General features: G+C 40.8%; 1 protein-coding gene across 2 annotated transcripts; it reads right to left on the bottom strand.

Moving 5' to 3' along the window:
* Window positions 1–26: 26 nt before the first annotated feature.
* On the bottom strand, window positions 27–24,042 carry SLC39A6 (solute carrier family 39 member 6). 2 transcript variants are annotated; one of them, XM_030012246.1, is made up of 10 exons: window positions 23,948–24,042; window positions 22,134–22,883; window positions 20,688–20,868; window positions 20,242–20,411; window positions 18,739–18,951; window positions 17,081–17,150; window positions 15,367–15,744; window positions 7,338–7,418; window positions 5,137–5,327; window positions 27–4,348 (listed from the first exon to the last, which is right to left on the bottom strand). In XM_030012246.1, the coding sequence occupies exons 2-10, from the start codon at window positions 22,851–22,853 to the stop codon at window positions 4,196–4,198; spliced, it is 2,157 nt and encodes a 718-aa protein (XP_029868106.1). In that variant the 5' UTR covers window positions 22,854–22,883; window positions 23,948–24,042; the 3' UTR covers window positions 27–4,195. The 2 variants fall into 2 exon arrangements, with proteins under 2 accessions (XP_029868106.1, XP_029868107.1); XM_030012247.1 differs by having other exon boundaries at window positions 22,134–22,885; window positions 23,957–24,028.
* Window positions 24,043–24,891: the final 849 nt, after the last annotated feature.

The following is a 24,891-nucleotide window of genomic DNA, read 5'->3' as shown; positions in this document are numbered from 1 at the left end:
TAACCACATCACTCAAAAAACAGCAGTTTGGTTCAGTGTTTTATTTTCTCCAGCACGCAGCAATACAGTAACAGCTACAGTGATCCTGTATGCACCAAAAAAAGGTATTTTAAATAAAAGCACATTTTCATGAAAACATCTTTCTGCTGCTTGCTTGTGGCAAACAGAACGACCCGGTTCTTCTACAGAAATTTTAGCTATGCTGGTCTCTCAGGCAGCAGGAGAGCCACTCTGAATTCCATTTTAGCCTTGACTGCGTTTTATATAAACGCAATTGAGCTGCGTTCCTGCAACACACCTGGCATCGCTCTGAGTGCCCTGGCCACAAAGGAGCAGAGAAACCGTACCGGCACCTCAACCCAGAGGCTGGGCAGATGAGAATTTCCACACCTTTTTTTGACTCTCGACTACACACGACACCTTTTCTGTACAAATACAGGCCAAAAACATTAGAAGAACATGTCAAAAAAACAAACAAAACCCAAAACTTTTATTGCAGCACCATTTGCCTATTCTGTTTACCCGCATCTAGCGCAGGCACCAAATAAGGCAGCTGTAACAGCATATGAAATTAAGGTCTGTACCATAATTAACACAGATACACAAAACAGAGACACCTCCACTTATCAGCCGGAATAGCCAGGCACGTTACAAACTGAGGCAGAAAAATATACACATAAAAATAAAAGGCTGCTTAGAGGCTCTGCCCTGTCGGTTTCCCACAGCGTGAGTATTTTCAATGCGAGTACATTGCAACAGATGACGGTTCTACTTTATAAGGCTGACAAAGAAAAGAAAAAAAACCCCACTTTTGTCATCTTGCTGGTACAAACCTACAGCAGACTTCAGTCTATAGTCAATTACTAGTTTGGACAGCTGTCCATCATGGACATCTCTCCCTCAAAGATCAAAGAGCACTGAATGGGTGGGATATGCTCATGTCTAGCTTATCGAACCATTTCTGCCCACATGCTCTAAAGGCAATTTATTTTTCACGTTGCTACATTAGCAATGTGTTTTGATATGCAGATATTTTAATGTCAGTCAATTACATTGGAAGCCAGCCAAGAACCCAGTGGAAACACTGACTGAAATGTGTAGGTTTATCTCCATCATTTAGACATTGATCTTAAAATCTCTTGGGCAACACTAGGCTACATGCCTGCTTCCTACGTCATACCAAGCACATGGACAAAAGAAGTCCAGCTGAACTAGCAGCTATTAAGGTTGTAGGCTAACAGAAACCACCAGTAAAAAATTCAAAGTGAACTGAGCTCACCCAAGTCTGAAATACCTCATGACCAAAGAGATGGAGCATGCCTGATTCCTGTAATGGCCGGGGCAGGGGGGCAGAAGGCTAAGGACTCATGGGCACACTGAATTTATGGTGGTTTACCAGACCACTGGTAAACACGGTGCCCAAGCCCTACAAACCCCACTAGGATGCAGTGAGGTTGCATCTCAGATACTGCGTTTCAGCAGAACAGAGCTGTGATGAACGGTTTGGAGGGAAGGAGGGGAGAAATCTTACTGATTTTTTTGCCCAGGAACGCATCTTGCTCGTGAGGAGCAGTACAGGAGCACGAACTGAGGCACGTCAGCTTTGATGATTATCATCGTTACCCTAGCAAAGGCAAGACTCATTTAGACAGGTCAGGGTCCAGTCAGACCACTCCAAAGGGTGACACATTCACCTGCAATAGCGAGACATCAGGAAGAGACCTCCAGAGGAAAAGCAGCCACATTTTGAGAGATCTGGAATGAGGTGGGACTGCCAAGACGGGAGGTCAGTATAGGGAGATGCAGTAGTCAAGGCATGAAAAAATCCCGTTTTGACAGGTTTAGTGTGTGTACGTGTGTCAGCATCATGGTTGCATGGTTGTTTTGAACTTACTTGTTTTCTAAAGAAAGCAGCGACATGCACATGCCAGAAATGAAACAGCTTTCAACAAGCCAAAGATTATGGTATTCAAGCACCCGAGGTAGCAAAGAAAGATGAAGATCAGCAGGTGGGTTTTAGGTAGAGTTTAGCTACAACAAAGTCAAGAAATGAACATAGCACAGGTAAGGGCAGAAGTATCATAAGAGTTCAGACTAACTTCAATTTTTTCACTTTCTCTTCAGAGAGTTCAAATAAGCTAACAGTTTAAGAGTATGGAAGTTACAGAAGCAATGGGTAGATCTACATCCATTTTTCATCACACTCAGAGATATTACTAATTCCAGCTTGGGAACACTAGAATATGACTGCTATAAGAAAAAGAGTAAAAAGAGCACAGGATGGGTGATTAAGGAGATGCTATAAAAACGTAGCAGATGGCTATCGTACCATGGCACGACGACTCTGTTCAGATGTGTGCTTCTAACAAAAGTCTAGAGGCTTAATCAAAATGCAACAGCACAGAATAAAAGGCACACAAAATATAAAGTGCTTGATGAAGGGAGGGAACGCACCTATATTTTGTCAGTGTTCCTGTTAGAGATGAAAGCCCAACACCAGAGTACCTTCCAGTGATGGAAACTTAAACTGGGGAGGAGGAAAATGAGTGTTTCCAAAAGAGAAGTCCATTCTTCTCTCCAAACCACTGCTCACCAAGCAAAGAGATACAGAGGTTCATACACATGCAGATCTGGGGGAGCTGGTAAGACCCCAGCACAGCTGAGTGCTCCCCTCGGGGCGCATTAGCAGAGCTGAAGGAAGTATTCCTTTCTCTACCCCCTGACTTCAAAGGAACAGGATTTCATCACTGTGGGCCGAAGATTAAATCTCAATCTTGTTAACCTGCGGGAAGACTGAAGGAGGAGGAAAAGCTAATATGCCACTAGCTGCAGAACCTTCTGTGATCCCCATTTCTTAACTAGTGGAAAAAAACCCTCAAAACCTCTCAGTTCATTCCAAGCATCTATTTCTGAGGTGATAAGAGTAGTTTTGGCTTTCATTGTATGAAAGACCACCATAGGCCAGGCTGTTTTAACCTGTCAGACATGGTAATATGGACATTTCCTCTTTGTTCAAGCTTCTTATTCAGCTGATGATTTAAAACAGTGGTAAAGCTGGATCAGAAATAAGTTCTAATTGTTCTGTTTCTGTGATTTTTAAAGCTAGCTAGTTAAGGTAGCATAAATTCTCTTACTTATTCATTATATAAAAGTTGTCTAATGTTCACCTTCCCTGCAAATGCATAATTTATTTATTTTGCCATTGTCTTTTTCATCCTTCTCCTTCCTTCAGTTACTTCCAGGGTGGTTAAAATATTAAGACTGTAAGCTCAAACTACATACTTACATATACCCTTATAATTATCCTTAACATGCTGTTTCCCTATATATGCTGTCAAAGAAATTTTGCTATTTTAGACTTCTCGGCTTTAGTTGTTGCAAGGAATAAAAGTCTTTTTGATGGAATTCACATATATTAGAGCTAGAGCTATGCTTTTACAATCTAATAGCTGTACTTTGTTCCTGATTTGAGAAATCAGTGAAGCGCAACTCACATCAGAGGGGATGAAGCAAGTGAAACATTTGGTGCAAACACTCAAAACGGGATTTCACAAGAATTTGTTTGGAGTAGAAACCAACTGGGATAAGACACAAAGAATCTACAAGCTATTGAGAAAAGAACCACCGCAAAAAGGATGGAGTGGACTCATCTGCCACTCCGTGTAAACTAGGTGGATGCAGAAGAGATGAGTTTCTACCAATATAAACACATGCTACCCATTAAACATCTTTTTCTTGTTTTACACTGCTCACTGTTCTTTGTATCCACTGATTTTGATTGTGCTACAATAAAAACCACTGTCGTTTTATTTCTTTAAACCAACAAAACCATTGAAGTAAAAAAAAAAAAAGAGTTATATATAGTTACATACAGTAAACAAATTTACTAAAAAAACCCAACCCTAACCCCCCCCCTGCCCCGAACAATACTCCTTTAATAGATTTGGCACTTTCACCATGTTTTACTAAGTACAACTTTCCACAGTACCATATGCATGCTAAACCCTAAGTAAAAAAAAAACCTTTACAGTGTTCACTTCTATCGGGGGAAAAGGGAGGGAGGGACACGGCAACAAAGCACACGAATAAAAATATCTAGTCTATATCAAACGTACCTCTCCATTAGGGGAATTTAATAGAAAAAAAACCTACCACTTATAATTTAACACCAAGCTCTCTTTCCTGGCAACCAGGATTATAGGTTTATGCTGAATACAATCTTATGTTCAAATACGGAGATAAGCAGCATTATCCCAAAGCCCAACAGAATCCCAGCGTTCTGTAACAGGAAGTACCCCCAGCGGCTACATCCATGATCACTGGCATCATTGTGTAGCATTTCAGGCACCTAAACAAACAAGAAAATGTTAAACGCCTTCAAAATAAACAGTTACTTCAAATGCAGTTCTTCAACCATGAGGCATGAGGTAGCAGAGCCTTACTCCTCTAGTCCTTCCTGTTGACTGCATTAATGCTACTCCTTGAATCAGATGTCACTCAACATGAACATTATCAGAGTCTACTTTCGTATTTAGAGACAATCTGCAGTGTTCCAATTTCTAATGTTTTCATGATAATTATGCTGATGTCTTAAGCCAGCCATTTACTCAAGATATGATTATTTACCAACTGATTTAATCAAGCCACACCAAGAATTATATCCTTAAGAAGACAGTTAAGCTTTCACGAACGTACACCAAATTCTTTATACTTCTGTACAAACATACTTCTGAGGTACAGTACAGATTTTAATACAATTCTGTCTTGGTCCCAAGAAGCAGTAATGATTTAATACAAAAGCTGAAGCGCATTTGGTGGCGCTGGCAGTGTGCAACTTGCAGTCTTACTGGCTACCTGCTATACTAGCCACTGTCAGAAGCAAATTTTTTACTGCTGCTAACTGCCTTTGTTTAACAACGAAGGGAGAAACAATCTCCGTTACTACAGTAATCTAAATAAAAGCAATCTTCCACCTGAACATTTAACTAAGCACTTGCACTGCGTACTCATCAGCGCCTTCAAGCGCAGAAAAAGGTGACGGAGAGAAAATGGAAGAATTTATTTTGAGATCAAAATATAATTCGCATTAATTCTTAAACTATGTTATATAAAATTCAAGTAGGTCTAGCTACTTACCATGTCCACAAGAGCCACATACATGAACAGGCCAGCAGTAAGTGCAAATATCCACATAGAAACATTGTCTGCATAATGGCCGATAAGAATCCCAGTTGCCATTCCAAGATAGGCCAGCATAGCTGACAGAGCATTATAAAGCACAGCTTGCTTGACAGTCATACCAGCTTTTAGAAGTACAGCAAAATCTCCTACAACAGGGAAAAAACAAAACAAAGTTTTCATCCTCAGATAACTATTGCAGTATTCGTGAATTCTCCTCTTACTTACAAGATTACTAAGCTATTTTTATACTGTTGTCTGCCTTATTTTTTTCCTTCATAACATCACAAATCACTGGGGGACAGAAAATTAAAAAGCGCACATGAAGAACAACACAGCAGCAAACATTGTAAGTTTATAACTTTAAAGTCTTAGGGTTTTTAGAAGAAGCAGCTTTTAGTGTAGCTTGCATTTAAACCAACGCTGTAAAATCCTGCAGTACTTGATATGCATGAGCATTCCAAAGAAGTTTCTAAAATAAAATATTCCCACTTAATCGCATAAAGCAATGGTGATGATTCCATTTATTATCTTGTAACTACTCTTTGTACTTTAAATCTAGCTGTTTCATAAATTTAGAAATAATTTCTTCATTAATTTCTGTAAATGATCCTTAAAGTCTTATTTTTACTTGAAGGAATGATAAGACTACCAGCCAGAAGCAGGTTTTCCATAATTCAGAATGGAATTTTTTTTGTTGTTTAGATAAATTAGATCTAAACCAGAGTAAAATAATATAAGCTTATTATTTGGAAATAAAATGGATTCTAGATTAAAAAAAAAAGTTCTCTCCAGCTAAAGTAAACAAAAGCAATCTTCAAAGCTGAGTTGAGTAATTTGTTACAACAGCTTTTCCCACAAGATATTGCAATTAAGATGAACTGGTACGTTATAAACATTGTTTTGCATTAACAACAGAATGATCCAATTTTATCCCCAGCTAACCTCAGCTAGTCCCATTTGTTTCAGTATTCCTACACCACTTCATGTCCTCTGTTAAAGAAGGTATTTCTATCAAGTTTTCTGTGCTGATTAAAGGAGCATAATTTAAATTTTTAAAGATTTTTCTTGCTTCCAAAACCAATAGAACATTTGAATCTAAAATTATCAGATTCGTAACATGAATGTATTTTGTATATTTGTACTAACAACATTTAGTATATGTAATTAATACAAGTTCCACAATTCCCATGGAATTTATATTATGATGAACAAGACTCAATTCCTCCCATGTCATAAAACCAGCTGTGTTTTCTCCAGAGTAATGTATTTCTGTATAAGGTTATTGTACAGACAGACGAATGTATCAAACTGTTTAATAAATAGTTCGATGTATACACATACTGGTTTACAAGCTCCATTAAATGAAATTGAACATTCTACTCTCTAGGGTCTTAAACCTTTAAAAAGTGCAAGCAAACTGCTCTTTCCTTTTTCTATACACCAGGTATGACTGTATCCATGACAGCTAAGAAAGAAATACCACTTGCACATTCAAAATGATTTGACAATTGGAAAGATCAGCTTCGTTCCGAGTTAAACTAAGCAGCTACATCCTATTCTCACATGCTGCCCTGCAAAAGGGCCAAATGCTAAACTTACAATGTAAGACACATGTATTCCCATGAGAAATTATGGTCATGAATTTAAATCACTTGAGCTTGAAAGACAAACTATTTCCACAAGATTTCTAAGTAGTTCCAAGTTTAATTTAGAGCTACAGCAGTTCTTTGCAAGACTTAATGAAAAAGCAGGAAGTGTTATGCAGAAAGGAGTTTGACTAATTGTGACCTGCCTTTTAACAGCACAAGAATAAAATTAAAGAGAGATGGGAGAAAAGCAAATTCTGACATGTATTCTCCTGCAATTCACAATTTATGTTGCTAAGGAGAATAAAAACTACAATTGAACTATACCAAACAAGTTGTAAGTACTGCAAGAGACGCTTGAGTTTTAAACAAAGTAGCTGAAATATTTAGATTTTTAAAAAGGAAGATTAACTCAATTACGAAATAAACAGCCTTTAAAAGTATTCTTGGGTAGACAATCTGACACAGAGGAAGTTTTTTACTGTGCCACAGAGTGAAATCACTTATAATTCTCCAAAGTGCACCTGTAAGTACTTATACCTGCAGCATATGGAAATATTGGAGTCTTACCTAGCTCATGAGGTAATTCATGGCAAAATACAGCCACAGAAGTGCTTAAACCACTAGACAACCCTTCAGTAAAGGCTGCTCCTATGAAGAGACAGGAAAAAAAAAAACAAAACAAAACAAACCCATTACTCCATATTCAGACATGACATGCAGAAGCATTGTTGCATATGCTTGTATCAGATTAGGACATTAGTTTCACTCAATTTTTTCTTATGCTTGTGGAACCATTTAAACTTTAACTGAACAGTTGTTTATGATTTGTAAGTTTCAAAATCAGAAGCAACATAGAATCCTCCAATTAGTCAAAACAAACCAAATTTCACTATCTTATTTCTGAACTAAGCCCAATACCTTTCAACAACACACCCCCCCTCAAAAAAAATGCAATAAATGGAAATACTGTCAGAAAAGACAGGTTTTTTTAAAGATACAAAGGGAAGAAGGCAGCTCAACCGCCTCAGAGTGTCCTGGTTTAACCCCAGCCAGCAACTAAGCACCACACAGACACTCGCTCACTCCCCTCTCCCCAAGCCCCCCAGTGGGATGGGGAGGAGAATCGAAAGCAAGTAAAACTCATGGGCTGAGATAAGAACAGTTTAATAATTGAAATAAAAAGTAAAATATAATAATAAATAGTAAGGAAAAGGAAGATAACAAAAAGAGAGTGAAATATAACCCAAGAAAGACAAGTGATGCACAATGCAATTGCTCACCACCCGCTGACCGATGCTCAGTCAGTCCCTGAGCAGCAATCCACCCCCCCAGGCCAACTCCCCCCAGTTTATATACTGGGCATGACGTCACATGGTATGGAATACCCCTCTGGCCACTTTGGGTCAGCTGTCCTGGCTGTGTCCCCTCCCAGCTCCTTGTGCCCCTCCAGCCTTCTTGCTGGCCAGGCATGAGAAGCTGAAAAATCCTTGATTTAGGCTAAATATTGCTTAGCAACAACTGAAAACGTCAGTGTGTTATCGGCATTCTTCTCATACTAAATCCAAACCACATTATACCAGCTAATAGGAAGCAAATTAACTCTATCCCAGCCGAAAACAGGGCAGAAGAGTCATACTGTGGAAAAAAGGAAGCCAATTCAACAGTAAGAGAGGCTATATAGTCACATGAAATCAGCAGTGAAGGATCGTGAACTCTAGGCAGCTTGCACATAAATGAACTATCATACTTTAAGTGGAGGAAAAAAAACCACAAAAACACCTTGAACTAGTCCAACAGTCCTCATCTTTCTTGTTTTCTCCACTCCTTCTGCTGCTTGCTATTCTTTTTATTTGACAGCAGCTCAGGAGGAAGCAGCACACGGCAGGGCTGAAGAGCTGAACCGCAGCTCACACGCAGCACGGGAGGTCCCCGGCTGCTGGGGGAGTCTCACTGAGGTGCAGCAGAACCATGTCCAGCTTCCTCTTCAGCTGCTACCAGGAGCGTGCCAGCAAACAAGGTGCTGCCAATAAGCAAAGAGGCACGAGGCCATGTCGCAGTAGTTGGCACGCAAGGGACCCAGGAGTACTCCTCACAGAGGAAGAGCTACAACGGAGAAGAGACCACAGGAGACAATCCCCTCTCTCTGCTGGGATCGCCACCCCCAGTACTCCAGCAGCCTCTACCCAGATGTAGCTCCTGAGGGTGGACACTGCTATCCAGGTCTTCATCTGCAAGAAGTGTCTGATGCTCCTGCCTGCAGTGACAACAGCAGCAGCTTTACCTCTGGGATGGGTGCTGTGGCAGCCAGTGAAGGAGACGCAAGAAGTAGTGAGCCGGCATCTTTGGATGAGCGATGATCAACAGGGGACTGAGAAGGTCTTCAGAAGAGGTTCTACAGAGGCAAGAGCCCAAGCCCCTTCAGACTAAAGAGGAAGGCAGGACCAAAGCAGCACTGGAAAAGGAAACATGAACTCCCAAGATGGGTAAAATTTGAAAATGGCAAAGCCTGGCACCAGGAAAAACCCTCCTCCCCCACTTGCAGCTGCTAATCTGAAGAATATGGTCATGACCCTGGCAGCAGTGAGAGGATAAATGAGTTCTGCCTAGCCCAGAATATTTGTTCAGCACATCAGGTTAGGGCCAGCAATACAAAAAGAAAGGAAAGATTTTTAGCGATAGGAGATTCCCTCTCATGCAGGATAGAGGGCAGAGGCAGACCTGCCAACCAGAGCTACTGCCCAGGGAAGTCCTTTGCTTCCCTGGAGCCTGCGTTGATGATGCTGTGGAGATACCACCAAAGCTCATTTGGCCTGTCACGGATAGATACAGACTGCCTAGAAAAGACAAACACAAGTCTTTTTTTTTTTTTTTTTTTTGCCTATCTATATAAAGGAGTTCCTTGACCGCACAGAGCTCCAGTATAAAACTATGTATGAATGCAGTTCCTTGTGTTTATTGAATCTCTTGGTGAAGATCAGAGTAACACTAGGAATATGGTTACAAACCACCTAACCAAGAAAAGGTAGTGGATAAGGCTACCTATGAACAACCACATAAGACATCACCATTCACATGAGAGTTTTCAGCTGTGAAGGTAACAGCACTGGGCACACGATCCAGGATGTTCCTTAATTTGGCACTGGTTTCCCAATACAAATGATAGAAGAGCCAGCCAGTATTAGAGTTCTACTTGAACTGCTGCTCACAAACGAGGAAGAACTGATGTTAAATATAGCAAAAAATGGCATCTTGAGCTCCAGTGAGCATGAGGTAACTGAGTTCAGGATACAGAAGGAGGCTGGGAAAGGAAGACACAAAGTTAGGACTCTAGATTTTAATGAAGCAGACTTTGACTTACTTAAGGAATTGCAGGTTAGAATAGCCTGGGAATCGGAGGAAAAGTGCCCAGAAGAGGCAGCTGATTTGCAAAGTACGCTTAACAGAGTGCACAAATGAACTACCCTGACGCACCCAGCTAAGCAGAGTGTGTCTTAATGAATTAAGACTCCAAAAGGAAGCACACAAGAAATAGAAACAAAGATTGGCAACAAGGAAAGATAAAAGCAGTGGAACAAAAGGAGGAAGACCAAAGCCCAGCTGGAGCTAAGACTAACAAGACACCAATGATAACAAGAAACAGTTCTACAGCAGTGCTAGCTGAGAAACAAAGTTCAGGAGAAATTTGCATCTGCTGATGGATGGGTAAGGGAACCAAGCAGCAGACATAGAAAGAGGCTGAAGCACCAGGACTGCCTTCATCTCAGTCTTCAGAGACAAAGCCAGATCGCAGATCCCAGCACCATTCCAGAAAGAAAGGGACAGCAAACAGCAGAGAAGCAACAGTTTAGAGATACATAGAAAAAAAAATGGAAATGCTCAGATGCATCCTGGGATGAATCACCATCCCTGGAGGTATTCAAAAAGCTTGTAGATGGGGTACTCCATAACATAGTTCAGTAACATGGTTTAGTGGGCATGGATGATGGTTGGACCCGATGATCTTGAAGGTCTTTTCCAACCTAAATGATTCTATGGGACTCACCAAAGGGTGCTGACAGAGTTGACCGATGGTAGAATGCAGCCTTGCAGTCACATCTATGGAAAACCATGGCTATAGAAGACCCCAGTGGAACTCTGGGAAAAGGACAACATTACTCCCATCTTTAAGAAAGGCAAAGAACAGGACTCGGGGAACAGTCAGCCTCAACTCATTTCCTGGAAAGATCATGTTGAATATCCTCTTCAAATCCCTCTCCAAATGCTTGACCCAGCTTGAGGAAATAACTGACTACAGAGATGGCAACAGCAGCGAATATAACAGAATTTGACTTTAGTAGGATTTCTGACACTGTCTCCTACAGCAGTCTCATCTGGGAGCAGAGGAAGTACAGGCTTGACAGCTAGATGATTGCACACTGGCTGGACTGCTGGGCTAACAGGGCCTGATGGCGGGCTTGTAACAAGTAGAGATCACCAGGACAAATACTGCGACCCATTTTCTTCAGTATCCTCACTAATGATCTGGATGACACAGACTGCACCATCAGCAAATTTTCACATGACGCTAAACTGAGAGGCACGGGGAAGAAAGTAAGGGCTGAGTTGACACATCAAGCACTACAGCTTTAGACAAGAAAGACCAAGGTAAACTTGAAGACTAGGCCAACAGAAATCAACTAGGCCAAAGTTCAAAGAAGAAAAGTGAGAAGTTCTGCACATGGAAGTTCTGCACATGGGGCAGAATAACCTCATGCATTAGAACAAGGTAGGAACTGACTGGCTGAAATAGCAGCCTTCCCGAAAAGGACATGAGGATAATGATGGACAACAAGTTGAATATGAGCCAACAGTGTGCTCTCATTGCAAGCACAGTGAACCACAAACTACGCAGTCTTAGGAGAAGCAAGGCTAGCAGACTAAGTTCTTATCCCCCTCTGCTAAGCATTGGTGAGGCTGTTCCTGGGATTTTCTGTCTGCTTTGGGGTGCCCCAGTTCAACCTGGATATGAATACTGTCTAACAGAGGCTGACAACATGATCAGAGGTCTACAGCATAAGGCCTAAAAGCTTGAGGAAGCTGGGTATATTTAACCTCCCTCTCCACCACACTGAGGGGTAGTCTAACAGCAGCTTGTAAGTACTTTTAGTGCAGTCACAAATATGAAGGAGCATAACTCTTCAAAGTAGTGACAGATGACACGACAGGGGGAGATGCTGCAAATCACAATTTGGGAGCTTTGGGCTGGACCATAAATAAAACTTTCCTTATTAAGAAACAGTAGTGCAACACTAGAAAAGGTCAGCCACAGACATGGTGGAATCTCCCCATCTGTGGGGATTTTCAAGGCTTGGCTGTGCAAAGCCACGACTGACTCAATCTAGTGTTTCCAAGGGCCATTTCAGGCAGCGGGTTCAACTAGATGACCTGTAGAGGGCACCCGTTTCTATGACTCTATCTGAGAAGCCCAATTCAGACATGCACAGTGTGCAAGATGAAAGCGATTTTGACTTGAGCCTTCAGCAGGAGTGTTTTCCAATGCACTCTAAAACATTCAGTCATAGGAATCTACACAGTAATTAACAGGTAAGTGACAGGAGTTACTGCTACTTGACTAGCAAAAGTGATTATTAGTGAACACTATCAATCTTTTCTAGGTATCGGTCTGTTTCCCCCACCTCCAAATACTGCTTTATAGTTTTGGAATCAGATTTTGAGACAGACAGGATAGCTACAGTTATCTCCTACTAAGACAGGAGAATTCATCAGCATTCAATTTGGCTTCAGTTTCTGAGGAGGCTAGATAAGTAGAGGAAGACAGAAGGTAATTACATTCTCCCATGCCTGCATCCTCAATAATCTACAAGTTCCTCTATGTTACTGTCTCTGTACAATATTTTCCCAGTCTTATCACTTGTTAGAGGACAACTAAAAATACAAGAATCCAGCTTAATCCCACATGGTAAATCTAATTTTGGGACCACAAAGGCAAGCCAGACAAAACCTAACTGCTTTGCAAAGTACCTACCTAGGTAGCTGATATGGCCACATACTGTATGGATACACAGCAGCCGAAGTACAAGCTTAAATAACAGGAATATCTATTTGTCACTGCTAAAAAGTGTCTTGAAACATTAACAAATTCAAGACTACATCAATATATCTGGTGTTATCCCCTCTAAAGAAGTTGATTTAATAGTGTCACGGTATCTTAAAATATACTTTTAAGACATCACTTCTCTCAAAAAAGAGCTAAAGAAAAAAAATATATACACAAGATTAGTGTAAAAAGAGTGTTCTGCATTTTAGTTATTTAGTTGAAGCTACACAGAAAAGTTCAAATCACAGAAGATCAGTCAGATGCAACTGTTCCATGCTTTAATAGAAAAATAAGCACTTTTAAATCTTATTCCTACAGAATTAGGACAACAGATTTGAGGATTCTTCACAGAAGCATTCACATCTTTATTTAAATACAGGCAAGATACTAGACAAGTAGTATCGGCATCCTCACAACATCATCAAATCGATGTTTTTCCATAATACTTTTGAGCACATCCAGAACTGAAGGAAACCCACATTTCCATTAGCCTAAACAAGCTACACAGCAGGACTTCTAAAAGCTATTGCTCTCACTTGTTCAATAAGCCTTTATTAACCTTCCTCATACTTTTCCCTTCATAACTATAAAGTCATAGCTCCTTCCCAAATCTCCCTAATGCTAAGAGGTAATTGATTCTGCATGTCATTTGTATGCAAATCCTCCTCCTTCTACCACATTTTCAGCACTGATCTGCTTGGAAATTTACATTCCGTGCTTCAACTTTCATCAAAAATGAGATTAAATCAGAAGGTCTCTTCACATTATACTTTGAATTGACTGAATCTGAACAACTGCAAATACTGCTGTGCAAAAATAGTTATGACTGGGTTTTCTCCTCAAACAAGAATGAACTTGTTTCTACAATAAAATTTACAGAAAGACTGATACCACTGAACTGACCCCAGTATGCTATACGAGCTGGAAATTAATTCAATACCTGTAAAGATTAGTCTTAAATACTAAAGTCAAGATGACGAAAGACTAGCATAAGGACTGAAGATTACTGATTTTACTTCACTTTCTATGACTCACTTTAACCTTTTAAATTTAAAATACCTGTAGTCTAGCTCTCCTAGAAAAAAAAAACAAGGGAGTTCTCAAACCTGACCTCCCAGCCAGAAATCCAAACCATAATATTCAATGTTATTTTTATGATAAAAGAAATATTTTCACTGAAGCATTGTCAAAAAAGACTGAACTACAACATGTAAGGGAAAAACAGGGACATGAACAAAAAAAGGAACAAAAAGATAAATGTTCCATTTACATGTAAAATAACTTTATATCAGTTTAAATTTAAAAAAAACCCAAACAAACCACAAAAAATGGACTATTACAATCAACTTTAAGAAAAAGATTTTGAGCAGAGTAAGACTGGTGTTTAAGAAAATAATTTTTATTTAAATACTTTTCCAAGAAGAGAGACTGAGCACAGCACACTGAGCATCTGAAAGAATCTACTTACACTACACGCCTTTAATTGATATAGATAGATACTCTTAATCCAAAAATCTGCATAAAGGCAACATATAGTGACTTTATTGGCATCTTCTCCATGAATCGTATTTCTGACAGGTAATAGCTAACTAATGTCCTATTAATTAATGCTCTACTCACACATTCCTAGGATACAAAAAGCAGCACGGACCTTCTCTGGAAGGTTAGTACGAGCACTAGGAAGAACTGCAATGCTGCTCTTCAGTGGATGGTAAGATCTGAGAATCTGGATGTGACAGGACTGCTATGCAAAAGTGTAAAAAGCACCTTAGAGAACACAATGCCTTGGACCAAATTCATTTTACAGTAAAAATGAATGCACGCCTACCTCCCACAGTGCAAAAATCACACATATATATTGCCTAATCCATTTGGGTAATCTTCAGGCTAAAGCAGATTGAAACCAGGGTCCCATCTCCCTACTCACCAGTTGCTGGGGAAACTTACACATGATGTGTAACCAGGGCCTAGTTTAGGCAAAGCCAGATGTGCAAAGTACAGAACCTGACTGTGCTGCCTAACAAGAGAAGATAGAAGAGAAAAAGATAGAAAGAAGCCAATGATACTAGTGGCCTGACTGAAGTGGAAAAAACGGTTACTTATGTGACCAAAAAGACAAGCTTGTCTTAAAAACAAAAATTGCTGAGCACTTGCAGGCATTGAAATACAAAGTCAGCTCTAAGTCCTAAATATTGTTTTATAAGCCTAGCTTTAGTTTTAAAAAATGTTAGCTTTAACTTTGCTAAAAGTAGGAAACAAAGCAAAGTTTATAGATCTCCTAAAGAAACATAGCTGTAAGCACGTAATTTCTGTTTCATTGGTCACTGATCTGCAGGTTGTTAAACTGGAGATTTTTCTTATTCATTCAGAGCTGCTATCAGATAAAAGTTCAGGCTTCAAAGATCCACCAGTTATGTTCCTAATAAAGAGGTAAGTGACAGCAAGGAGACTTATAGTCCTCACATACAACAAAGCTGCGGTGTCCAAGCTAACACTTACCGATTGCTAGGCCATCACTAAAATTGTGTAGTCCATCTCCCATAATGACCATCCATGCCAGAGTTGCTATCCCGGCATCCTTCAGTTCTTCACGCGAGTAGCGCTGACTGTGACTGTGGGGATGATGGTTCTGATGATGATGGTGATGCAGAATATGATGGTAGTCATGGTGATGATGACTAAGATGATCTGTCTGTCCTAGAGTATCGTGTAAGTGAGAATGACATTTGTTTCTACAGCCCCTGGACACATATTCATTGTCAACCTCTTCTTGATGAGAATGAGCAATCATCACTTCTTCTTCTTCTTGTACCGTTGGCTGCTGAGAAATGAAGGGCGATGGATCTTGAGAGTCTGTCCCTAGAAAGCCCTCAGGCCCTGTTACAAAAACCCAGAGTATAATGTTACACATTTTTAAAATCACCTAGGCAGCAAAGATACAATAAACAAGTGATGCAGTAAAGAAAAAACTAGTAAGTCTAGAAGTTGGGAATGATGCCCCAGCTTCTTGTACCAGAAGTTTTTTTTTTTCCAAGGGTTTCCACAACTTATTTTTCTTTAATCAGATTTCTGAGATAATTCCTGATAGATCAAAATAAGAAAAACTTTTAGTTTCTGTCCCCTACTACTGAAGCAGCCCCTACATTATGGCCACAAATGCCTCCGAAAAGGTAAAAAAGCTTTTACTCTAAGACCCAGTGCAATTTAAACAAAACAGCATAAGGCTCTATGTCCCAGTTTCACAGCATGAAGGCTGTTAGTTCAATTGCTTCAGAAAGACAAAGTGCCTGGAAAGCATATGCCATTTATTCATTTTAGGACTGATGAATAAGAATGCAGAAAAGGATTATGTTATAGATAATTTTGGAAACTCCTGTGACTTATATAAATACCGGAGCTTAAGTCTGAACACCTGAAAAATAAACACTCAAAAATAAAGTCATCAACACAGACCATGAAACATCCTCATATAAACATCAGTGGCACACTAAGGTTAGTTATTTTAACTAACTCCTAAAACTTGCTAAATTCTTCCCCTGCAATTAAATGAACAAATACAACTCCCCCCCCCCCCCCCCCCCCTGCATTACCAACAACTCTTTCATTGGTTATAAAATTATTCTAAAAAGCTGAATGCCTCTTTTGGCTGCAACAGCTAACAAGTATTTAGTGAGGTGTGTTTTGGCTTGCGGCATGATCTTGGGGACACATGACCATTTGCAGTCCAAATACTTCAAGTAGCCTCTAGGATTTTAGATTATCAACCTTATAAATAAATACATACTCTAAATAACAAAATCCAGACTCAAGATATACAGAAATCTAAATAATGGATCACGCATGTAACATCTAACAGTCTAAAGAGAAGTGCAGAAGCAAGTAGGTACAGCTGTATTTGCAGCAGGCGTAGCCAAGAATTGCTTCACAGAACGTCTTCAACTTCTGCTGTTAAATCCAGAATTAAAAGCCTTAAGGTTTCAAAACTCTGAATTCGCTACTTCCAACCTATCGATACTTTTTCAAGGAAGGCAGCCAATACAGCTAGTCGTCTGCATATCAATGCACAGATGGGTTTTTTTTGTGAAAAGAATTCAACTAGGTAGTGATCCAACCTACAGTAAGAAGCAGATCCATGAGCTGCCATCAGTCAGGTGTTTTTTAAACAGTGCTGCCACAAAATAACGACAGTAAGTACAATATTACTGAGACTTACGATCATCTGTATCTAGCTTTTCTTCGTTCGCTGAAAACTTCTTACTTTCTCCATCATCTTCGTTTTTTTTCTTATTCCAAAAGAAAATACTGTAGTTATGAATATTTTACTTATTTTTCAGGATATACATGAGCAACATTATATTCACAACATTTATGCAGCCTGCACAGAAAGAGGACAACATGGAAGCCATATAAAGAGTGCAGAAGAGGAATATTAGAAACTCAGCTAAGTACAATAAGACGACAAAGGCTCCTCAGGCTCCATAGGAGAAAACCAAATGAAACCACACGCATAAATACCCTACATTTTTGCATGCGGAATAAGCAGAGGGGTTCATCTGAGAAGTTATTCCACTAATTCTTTTCCATTCTAATGCCAGCATAACGTTTTTTCCTAGTGTACTGAAGGAAAAACAAGTAAAATCTCTAATCATTGCTCACTAACGTATCACAATTCATGATCAGTGACTCAGTATCTAGAAGGGTGTAACTAGTCTAAGGGGAAATCTATTCCCAGTAGCTAAGAGAAGGACACAGAAAATACTTGCTTTGCTTGGAAATCTTCGTGTCCTCTCTTGGCAAATAAATTTAACTAGAGAGAGGCAAAGTAATCCTGTAGCTCACAGTTAGTTTAGCTTCAGTATAAACCATGCCAACACAACATCCTGTGACCAAAGTCAAAGAGCTTACATGGCATCTGCTCTGAGACTGCTGCCTTAACGACCAATTTAACAATAAAACTAAACAGAGATTATCAGTCATTGTGGTACCCTAGAAATCAGCTATTTTTAAGCTAAGTAATTAGTAGTTTACTAGCTTTCTTCAAGCAAAGCTTAAGATATCACCAGCTTTTACTGTATCTTTTTTACTGAGTCAACTTTTACATCATTTTTTATTCCTGGCTAGACTAGTCTTTAAAGAACTCAGTTACCAATAATTGGCGAGTTACCAACATTTATGACTGCTAAAATTCAGTTATTATTTAACTTCCACATAAAAACCAGCATAGTAATCTGAAAGCTGTATTGCTGCTCTTTCAGGGGAGAGAGAAAGGAAAGAAACGAGGGGCTTGGCAGACTGTTTCCAAATGGAACACTATCTAATGAAGTCATTTTCTACAGTGCAGTTGGATGCTTATTTAGGTAAGCACTTACTGCCACCCTTACCCGTTTTGTGCAAGTGCCCTCCTCAACAGGAGTACAATAACTGTATAAGGCCATCTTACTTCATCCAGTTTGAGAATTAAAATAATAATAAAAACAGTTCAGATATCTCAAGGCAATTATATAACTGACTGTCAGAAGGAAGTCAATTAATGAACAGTAACTTCTTAAATCACTCTGTTAAAACAAAGGGTGCAATTGGATGTTTGCTTATTAAACAGTTCACTGTGGTGTCAAGCCTGTACTATACATATATATACATATATATGTCTGGTTACGAAATAGCTCAGAGCTCTTCTGTAACAGGACCACACAAAAAAGTTACCATGTAGTTTAAAAGTATATGTGTCACTAATATAAATGAAATTATAACACTAATCAAGTCAGCAATCACTATTAAATTCAGACAGATATATGATACCCCAAATTTTTTTATGTGTATTCAGAAATGATCATGCAATACAATATAGCTTCAAAATAATAGTTTCTCTACCTTTTTCTTCTTGTCTTTAAACTGCTTTATTAAAGTGATCAAATGCTCCACTAGAAACATGAAATACAATCCTCCAAGGGCTGTAAGTCCCTTCCATGTAGAATCCAGGTAAGCACTCTCCTCTATACTTTGAAAAACAAGATGTTTGAACATAGAGCCTTTGTTTTGTTCAAGCAGAGGTTTTTCGTGGTGATGGTGATGGTTTCCATGAGACTAAGGGAAGAACCAAACGTGCAGAGTCATTATATTCAAAAGAACTGGTAACATAAGAAACATAGAAAGTATTCTTCATGCTCTTTTTGTCAAGTCTGGAGTCGAGACTTAACAACTTTCATGGGGTAAATGCTCTGGTATACAAACCAAAAAAATAATGAAGAAATCTGTTCACAGGAAAAAACATTGCAAGGACTGAGAGTAGGCCTCGTATTCACCCTCTTGCTGAAGCTACATGCATACTGCTCAATACAAGATGTACAACTGTCCCCACAAAAACTCCTGACACCGTCAAGGAAACTGCATTTTAAGTAGTAGCCACAGCCAGCACACCAATTACTTTCCCATCTAAGACAGCTCACAGATGTCAAACACCTTTTTCTACAAGGAACTTGGCAGTAATTTCCTTCTTTAAAGGAAGTCTGACATTCTTCCCCTCCTCACTAGCTACTGATATGTTCAGAATTGAAAAACTTCTAGGACACCTCATTCACACACTTAGATTTACATAACCTCACAGAGCAAATGCAAAGTTAACCGAAAGGAAAAAGAAGCACCCAATGAATTACAGGCAGGGCTCAGAAACCACCACAGGATCCGCAGTCCTTTTAATCCATCTCATCTGAAAGCTGGAACAACCAGCGGGGGGTTACCTTTGCGGGGCGGGGGGGGGGGGGGAATGTCTGTTTAAGATCTTCAAGAAAGGTAGAAATTTAGCAATCATATTCCCATTTTACTGTCCATATTACATAACAGCAATATGTAACTCCAAAGTCTATCAAGTAACGTTTTCCCAGGACTTCAGAAATGCTTGATTCTGAACAAAAAATTACAATGGATAAGCAACCAACACAAGTGGCTGTTAACAGAAAATAGTGGATTATCTATCCCACATTTAAAGTGTACAGTGAGAGATTTCTGCTATCTATAAAGTTCATTAAACTGGAAAAAGAAAATAAAGAGGCAGCATTGCAATAAGTGACTAAAAACATTTATGCAAATTCTTGCAGGCAAGGAACAATGAGTGATTTGGCAGCATATATGACTAAGAACAGGAAATAGATTGAGGGATAATGGTGTGAAGTTCTTACACTGCACGGACTGTGAAATGAATAATACAAACAGTTCCAAACGGGAAACCTTTCCATCAAATAATCTACCTTACAAGGTTGAGAAATGACTCATCAAATAGGTATTAATTAATAGGGATTAAAATTATCACTAAGAAGTACAGACAGGTGTCGAATTCTCTGCTTTGAAATAATGAATGAAACAGTAATTAATACTTACATGTGGAAGGAGGTGTAAGAACGCATCTCCACTCAAAGTCCCCACAGCCAATGCCACAAGAAAACTTAGAAGAAATTTGAAAAATACGCGATTCATCAGTGGTACCAATATAACACCCAGTAAGGAGAGAAAACTGATGACGGAGATGGATATAAAGCCACCAATCCAAGCTGGTAAAAAAAAAGAAAAAAAGAAAAAAGTAACAAGAGTAAATAACAGCTTTATGAGCTTTTGTTTGCTTAACATTCCTGTTATCAAACACTCCTGATCATTTGATTAATCGGATGTTAACAAAGGGTACGCCACAAAGATTTCTCTCTAGACGTGGTCAAGTGCCAAAAGAAAATTACAAATTTCTTTCAACTTTGCAGTATGTTTCTTAAATTTATAACCAACATAAATGGGTTTCCAGTAAGCTTTTATTCCATGTTAAAAAAACAACCTACCTATTTGCAGAGAGTAACTTTTTGGAGCAGTTTCAGCTTTTTCACTAGTTGCATGGACTATGCAGTATTTGCCATCGATCTGATTAATAAGAGCTGGACAGAGGTAACTGAATTCTGTAGCAGTCAACAATACTTGAGTGCCTATTCCATGGGACTGCATCAGTTTTGACGCACTGGAGCACTGTAAAAAGACAGATGCGTTAAAGACTAACCAGAACCAAAATACCATGATATCTCTCAGGAGGACTGCACATCCTATTTTCATTGAAATGCAGTGGCACCACAGGAAAACAGCTATATCAATGGTAATTAAGAACTGTACCTCCACACCCCCCTTCTGGCCCAGAAAGCTAGTTTGGGACTCCTGGTAAGATGACGCCTAATTATCACTCATTCTCAGCACAAGGGGTCAGATGCTTTGCTGTGCAAATAGAAAAAGCCTAACACTTTTCACTCAGTTTGAGAAGCCACACAAGGAAGTAGTAACAAGGTTAAATACCATTTTATAGAAGTGATTACTATGGAAAGTCTTGTACAGAACGTGTTCTGCATATGCTTCCTCCAGTAGAGAGTTCCCCACCATACAATGTATGGTCTCGCTGGGTTTAAGTAACAGTAATACTTGTGCTTCGACTATGCAGAACACAGTAACAACTTGTGAATTCAGCACCTACAATCACACGATACACAACACCCACTCTGAATTACCTGGCATGGCTGCATACGTTAAGAACACAGAGAGACACTTGCTTTTTAAAGCCTTTAATGGAGAAGGATCTGATTGTGTAAGCAAACTGACTACAACAGAACTTTAGACTTTATCAGCACTAATTTTTACTATTTTAAAGTTATAGATAACATTTTGCAGCAATCTTTTTTACAGTTGGTCTCTACATACAATCTTGAAGAAGATGGGGAGGGAGGGGGTTGAAGGAGGAAGGTGCCAGTTACTTCCCTGCAGTTCTACACTATCTGCTATAGGATTATCTAACACTTGTGAGGCAGCTTTGATAAGAATGACAGTACTTTAACTAGATTTTTTTTACTTTCACCACATTAGTAGGAAAACAAGACAGATTCTGGTTTTAAGGCAGAACAGCAAGTTTTAGATTTGCAGTGTTTTTCATTTTTAGTAATATTTAAAAATAATAAATACATAAACCCAAGTGTATGTTTATACTTAATATAAGTACATATATCTCTTTAGGAAAAACTAGAAAATTAAAAATAACTAGATTGCATATGTATTTTCCTCTGAGCTTGTGAACATAACATAAAATTCCTTCAACATGTTGTTTTAAGGAGAGCCGTTTGTGTGTGTTTTGCTATGAGTACCGTTACACCACAAAGCTTGTACCCAGTTAAACGATAAGCACCTGACAGATAAGCCACAACAACATTCCAGGCGGATCTGGATTCCCAAGAATACAGCAGAATCAATCTCACCTCTTGGGTATTTTGGTTTTTCAGTTTAGAATACAGGTAACTTCCTCTTTCTGATTCCTTCAGAGAAGTATGAGATTCATTTGCTTTGCTGTTAGCAAGCCAGGTTGCATTGCTGCCCACTGTGACATTAACAGCTTTAGAGCTGGTCAGACCTAAACGAGCAACCAGCTTGACTTCTCCAGGTTGCCCATGCTGTAATTCAGAGTGGCCACCTGTGGGAGCAGCGATGATAGATGCTGTTATTTCATTAACGGTGTTCTTGCTGCGTACAAAGTTCTGCCGATGTTCTATATTCTCTACTTTATGAGGTTCCTTTGAGTGACTGTTCCTGTGGTCTTTGTTAGCATCAGATTCATGGTTTGGACAAACAGTCTTCTCAGAGTTTTTACTCAACGAAACATGATTATGATGAAGGTGATGATTGTGGTCATGATCATGGTCTATTTTAATCCTTTTCATTTTATCTATACCTATGTTCTGGAGCAGTTTTCTAAACCCATCAATCGACAGAGAGTTGTTTTCTCCATAACGATTAAAGAGTTCTTGAAGGTGAAACTTCTGTATTAGTCCTGCCAAGTCAATATTAACGCCAGCCGCCTTTTCTGGAAAAGTTCTCTCCGATGTATGCACAACAGTAGCCGTCTCCACTCCATGATGATAACTTTCACAGAGTAGTAGGGAAAATGATACAAGGAAAGTGACCGATACTGTACTTGCCATTGCAGTTTCTTTTTAGCAGTGAAAAAATGTCTAGAAAAAGAAGAAAATTTTAACAGTTTGCATAAAACTGATCACATCTTTCTCTGTAATAGATGTTCATAACTTGCTTAAACAAAAGAAGCCCACAACAAACCCAGCTCAAAGTATCAATGCAGTAAGAGAAGAGCCGTTTAAGTTTCTTACACATTCACCATTTTTCCCAGATACGTGGCCTCAGGCAACAGGAGATGAAGCTGCATACCACAGTGAGGTCACTGGCAGTGAACATCCCCAGGTGTAAGCTTACCTTTGTTTAGCTTGGCCTGAGTCAGTTTTTTTAACCCAAGCTAAACAATGAGAGCATCCTCAAGGGTGCACCAACTGAGTTCTAGGTTAGGCTTTTCCTGTGCTTAAGAGAAGCCTTGTAATTTCACTCTTAGCGAGGAATAAGTAGTATAAATTGTACGTTCCTGCTTAAAAATCAAAATTCCCAGCTTTCCATCACTGGATTTCCCAGAGCTCTTGGCAAGGCAGCAGGGTGAGTTTTCAAGCACTCCACAAGAAACGTTTTTTATGCCGCCACGTTCTGTCTGCGTTTTTACACCGCGATGGTACAGCTCCTTTCAGGAGGCGGGCAGACCGCTGCCGCGGACCAAACGCCGGCAAGTGTGAACGCTAGTGGGGTTTTATTCCATAAATACACTGGCAAGGCTACGAATTGACGGATAGTCAGGCTGCCTCGGCCCTTATTCTGGGAGGCGCAGAGACCCCCCCCCCCCCAGTTTTCAATAAGACTACAATCGTCCTTAAAAACCCAGCACCAACCCCGGCAGCCGGGGCAGCGCCGGTGCTCACGGTCCCCGTTGCAGATGCTGCCGGCGGGAGACGGTGTCCCCGTAGACCCAAGCTGCCCCACGGCTCCGGGGCTGCGGCCCGGCCCGGCCCGGCCCGCTGCCTCCGCCCAGCACAGGGCGGGAGGGGCGGCCCCCGCCGGCTTGCCGGCCCGTCTGGGAACGCTGCCTCCGGCTGCCAGCACGCCTACCGCCGCGGAAGAAGGAGGAGGAGGAGGAAGAGAAGGAGGAAGAGGAAGAGAAGAAGGATGAAGAGGAGGTTACCTCACCCGCCGCCGCCGCCGCCGCCGGACCCTTCCCCACACGCGCGCGCCAGCCGCTCCCCGCCCCCTTCCTTTCTTCTTCCGGGTACGGCGGCGGTCACGCGCCTCTCCGGCGGCCAATGAGGGAGCCGGGGGGCGGCGGCGGAGCGCGTGGCGGCGGCGCGCGGGCGGCTTCGAGGCTGGCGCCGCCCCCCCCCCCCTCTCTCCCCTCCCCTAACCCGGCGCCTGTGAGGGCGGCGGGGAGGGAAGACCCCGCCGTCCCTATCCCAATCCCGATCCCCATCCCGATCCCGATCCCATCCGCCGCCCCTCGCGGTGCCTGCGGGGTCCCGGGGGTCTGTAGGGGCCGCCTGGCCCGGCCTAGCCATCCTCAGCCGCTGAGGAGGAGGAGGAGGAGGAAGAGGAGGAAGGCGACGCGGGGGGGGATGATCTCCAGAGGGCCCAGGAGGAACCGTGGCGGCCGGGGAAGGGCAAAGCGGGTGAGGGGGGTGTCCTTATTTCCGAAAATACCGAAATTTGGGTTTAGTGGTGTTTGGAAGATGGCGGTCCGTTGGGAGGTGTGAAATACTCCCGGGAGAGTTAAAACCGACTGTAGGTAGGAGTCGGAGCGATGCTGCCTGAAACAAGAAGTCATCCTGGGCTCGCAGCCGTGGTTTAGTGGTTTAGGAGAAGGCGCTGGGTGTGGTAGCATCCCTTGGCGTCTCGGAAAGGGTTTTTGCGTGAGGACTCCCAGTCTTGAGAAGAGTAACGTGTGTGGGCAGGCAAGGACTGGAAGTGGACTGACTGGTTGTAAACAAGGGGTGCAGGTACACGGCGAGTGACGTCGTCTTTCGGTGATACCCTTTAGGGTATTGCAGCGAGCGCTCTTTGGTTGAGCCTGTCACAATTAATGATCTGGCAGAAGAAAATTAAACTCTGTGTGCTAGTGGACAAAGAGACAGTAAG

Source organism: Aquila chrysaetos, chromosome 4, assembly GCF_900496995.4.
Source record: "Aquila chrysaetos chrysaetos chromosome 4, bAquChr1.4, whole genome shotgun sequence".
Classification (NCBI taxonomy): Eukaryota; Metazoa; Chordata; class Aves; order Accipitriformes; family Accipitridae; genus Aquila; species Aquila chrysaetos.
Note: the sequence above shows the minus strand (reverse complement) of the source record. Positions and strands in the feature narration are given on the sequence as shown.

Coding starts and splice junctions, on each gene's coding strand:
- SLC39A6 (XM_030012246.1), bottom strand. CDS start 22,853: ATGGCAAGTACAGTATCGGTCACTTTCCTTGTATCATTTTCCCTACTA. Junction 15,745..17,080: donor AAAGCTAGATACAGATGATC/GTAAGTCTCAGT, acceptor TTTTTGTAACAG/GGCCTGAGGGCTTTCTAGGG. Junction 7,419..15,366: donor TAGTGATGGCCTAGCAATCG/GTAAGTGTTAGC, acceptor GTCTCTTCATAG/GAGCAGCCTTTACTGAAGGG.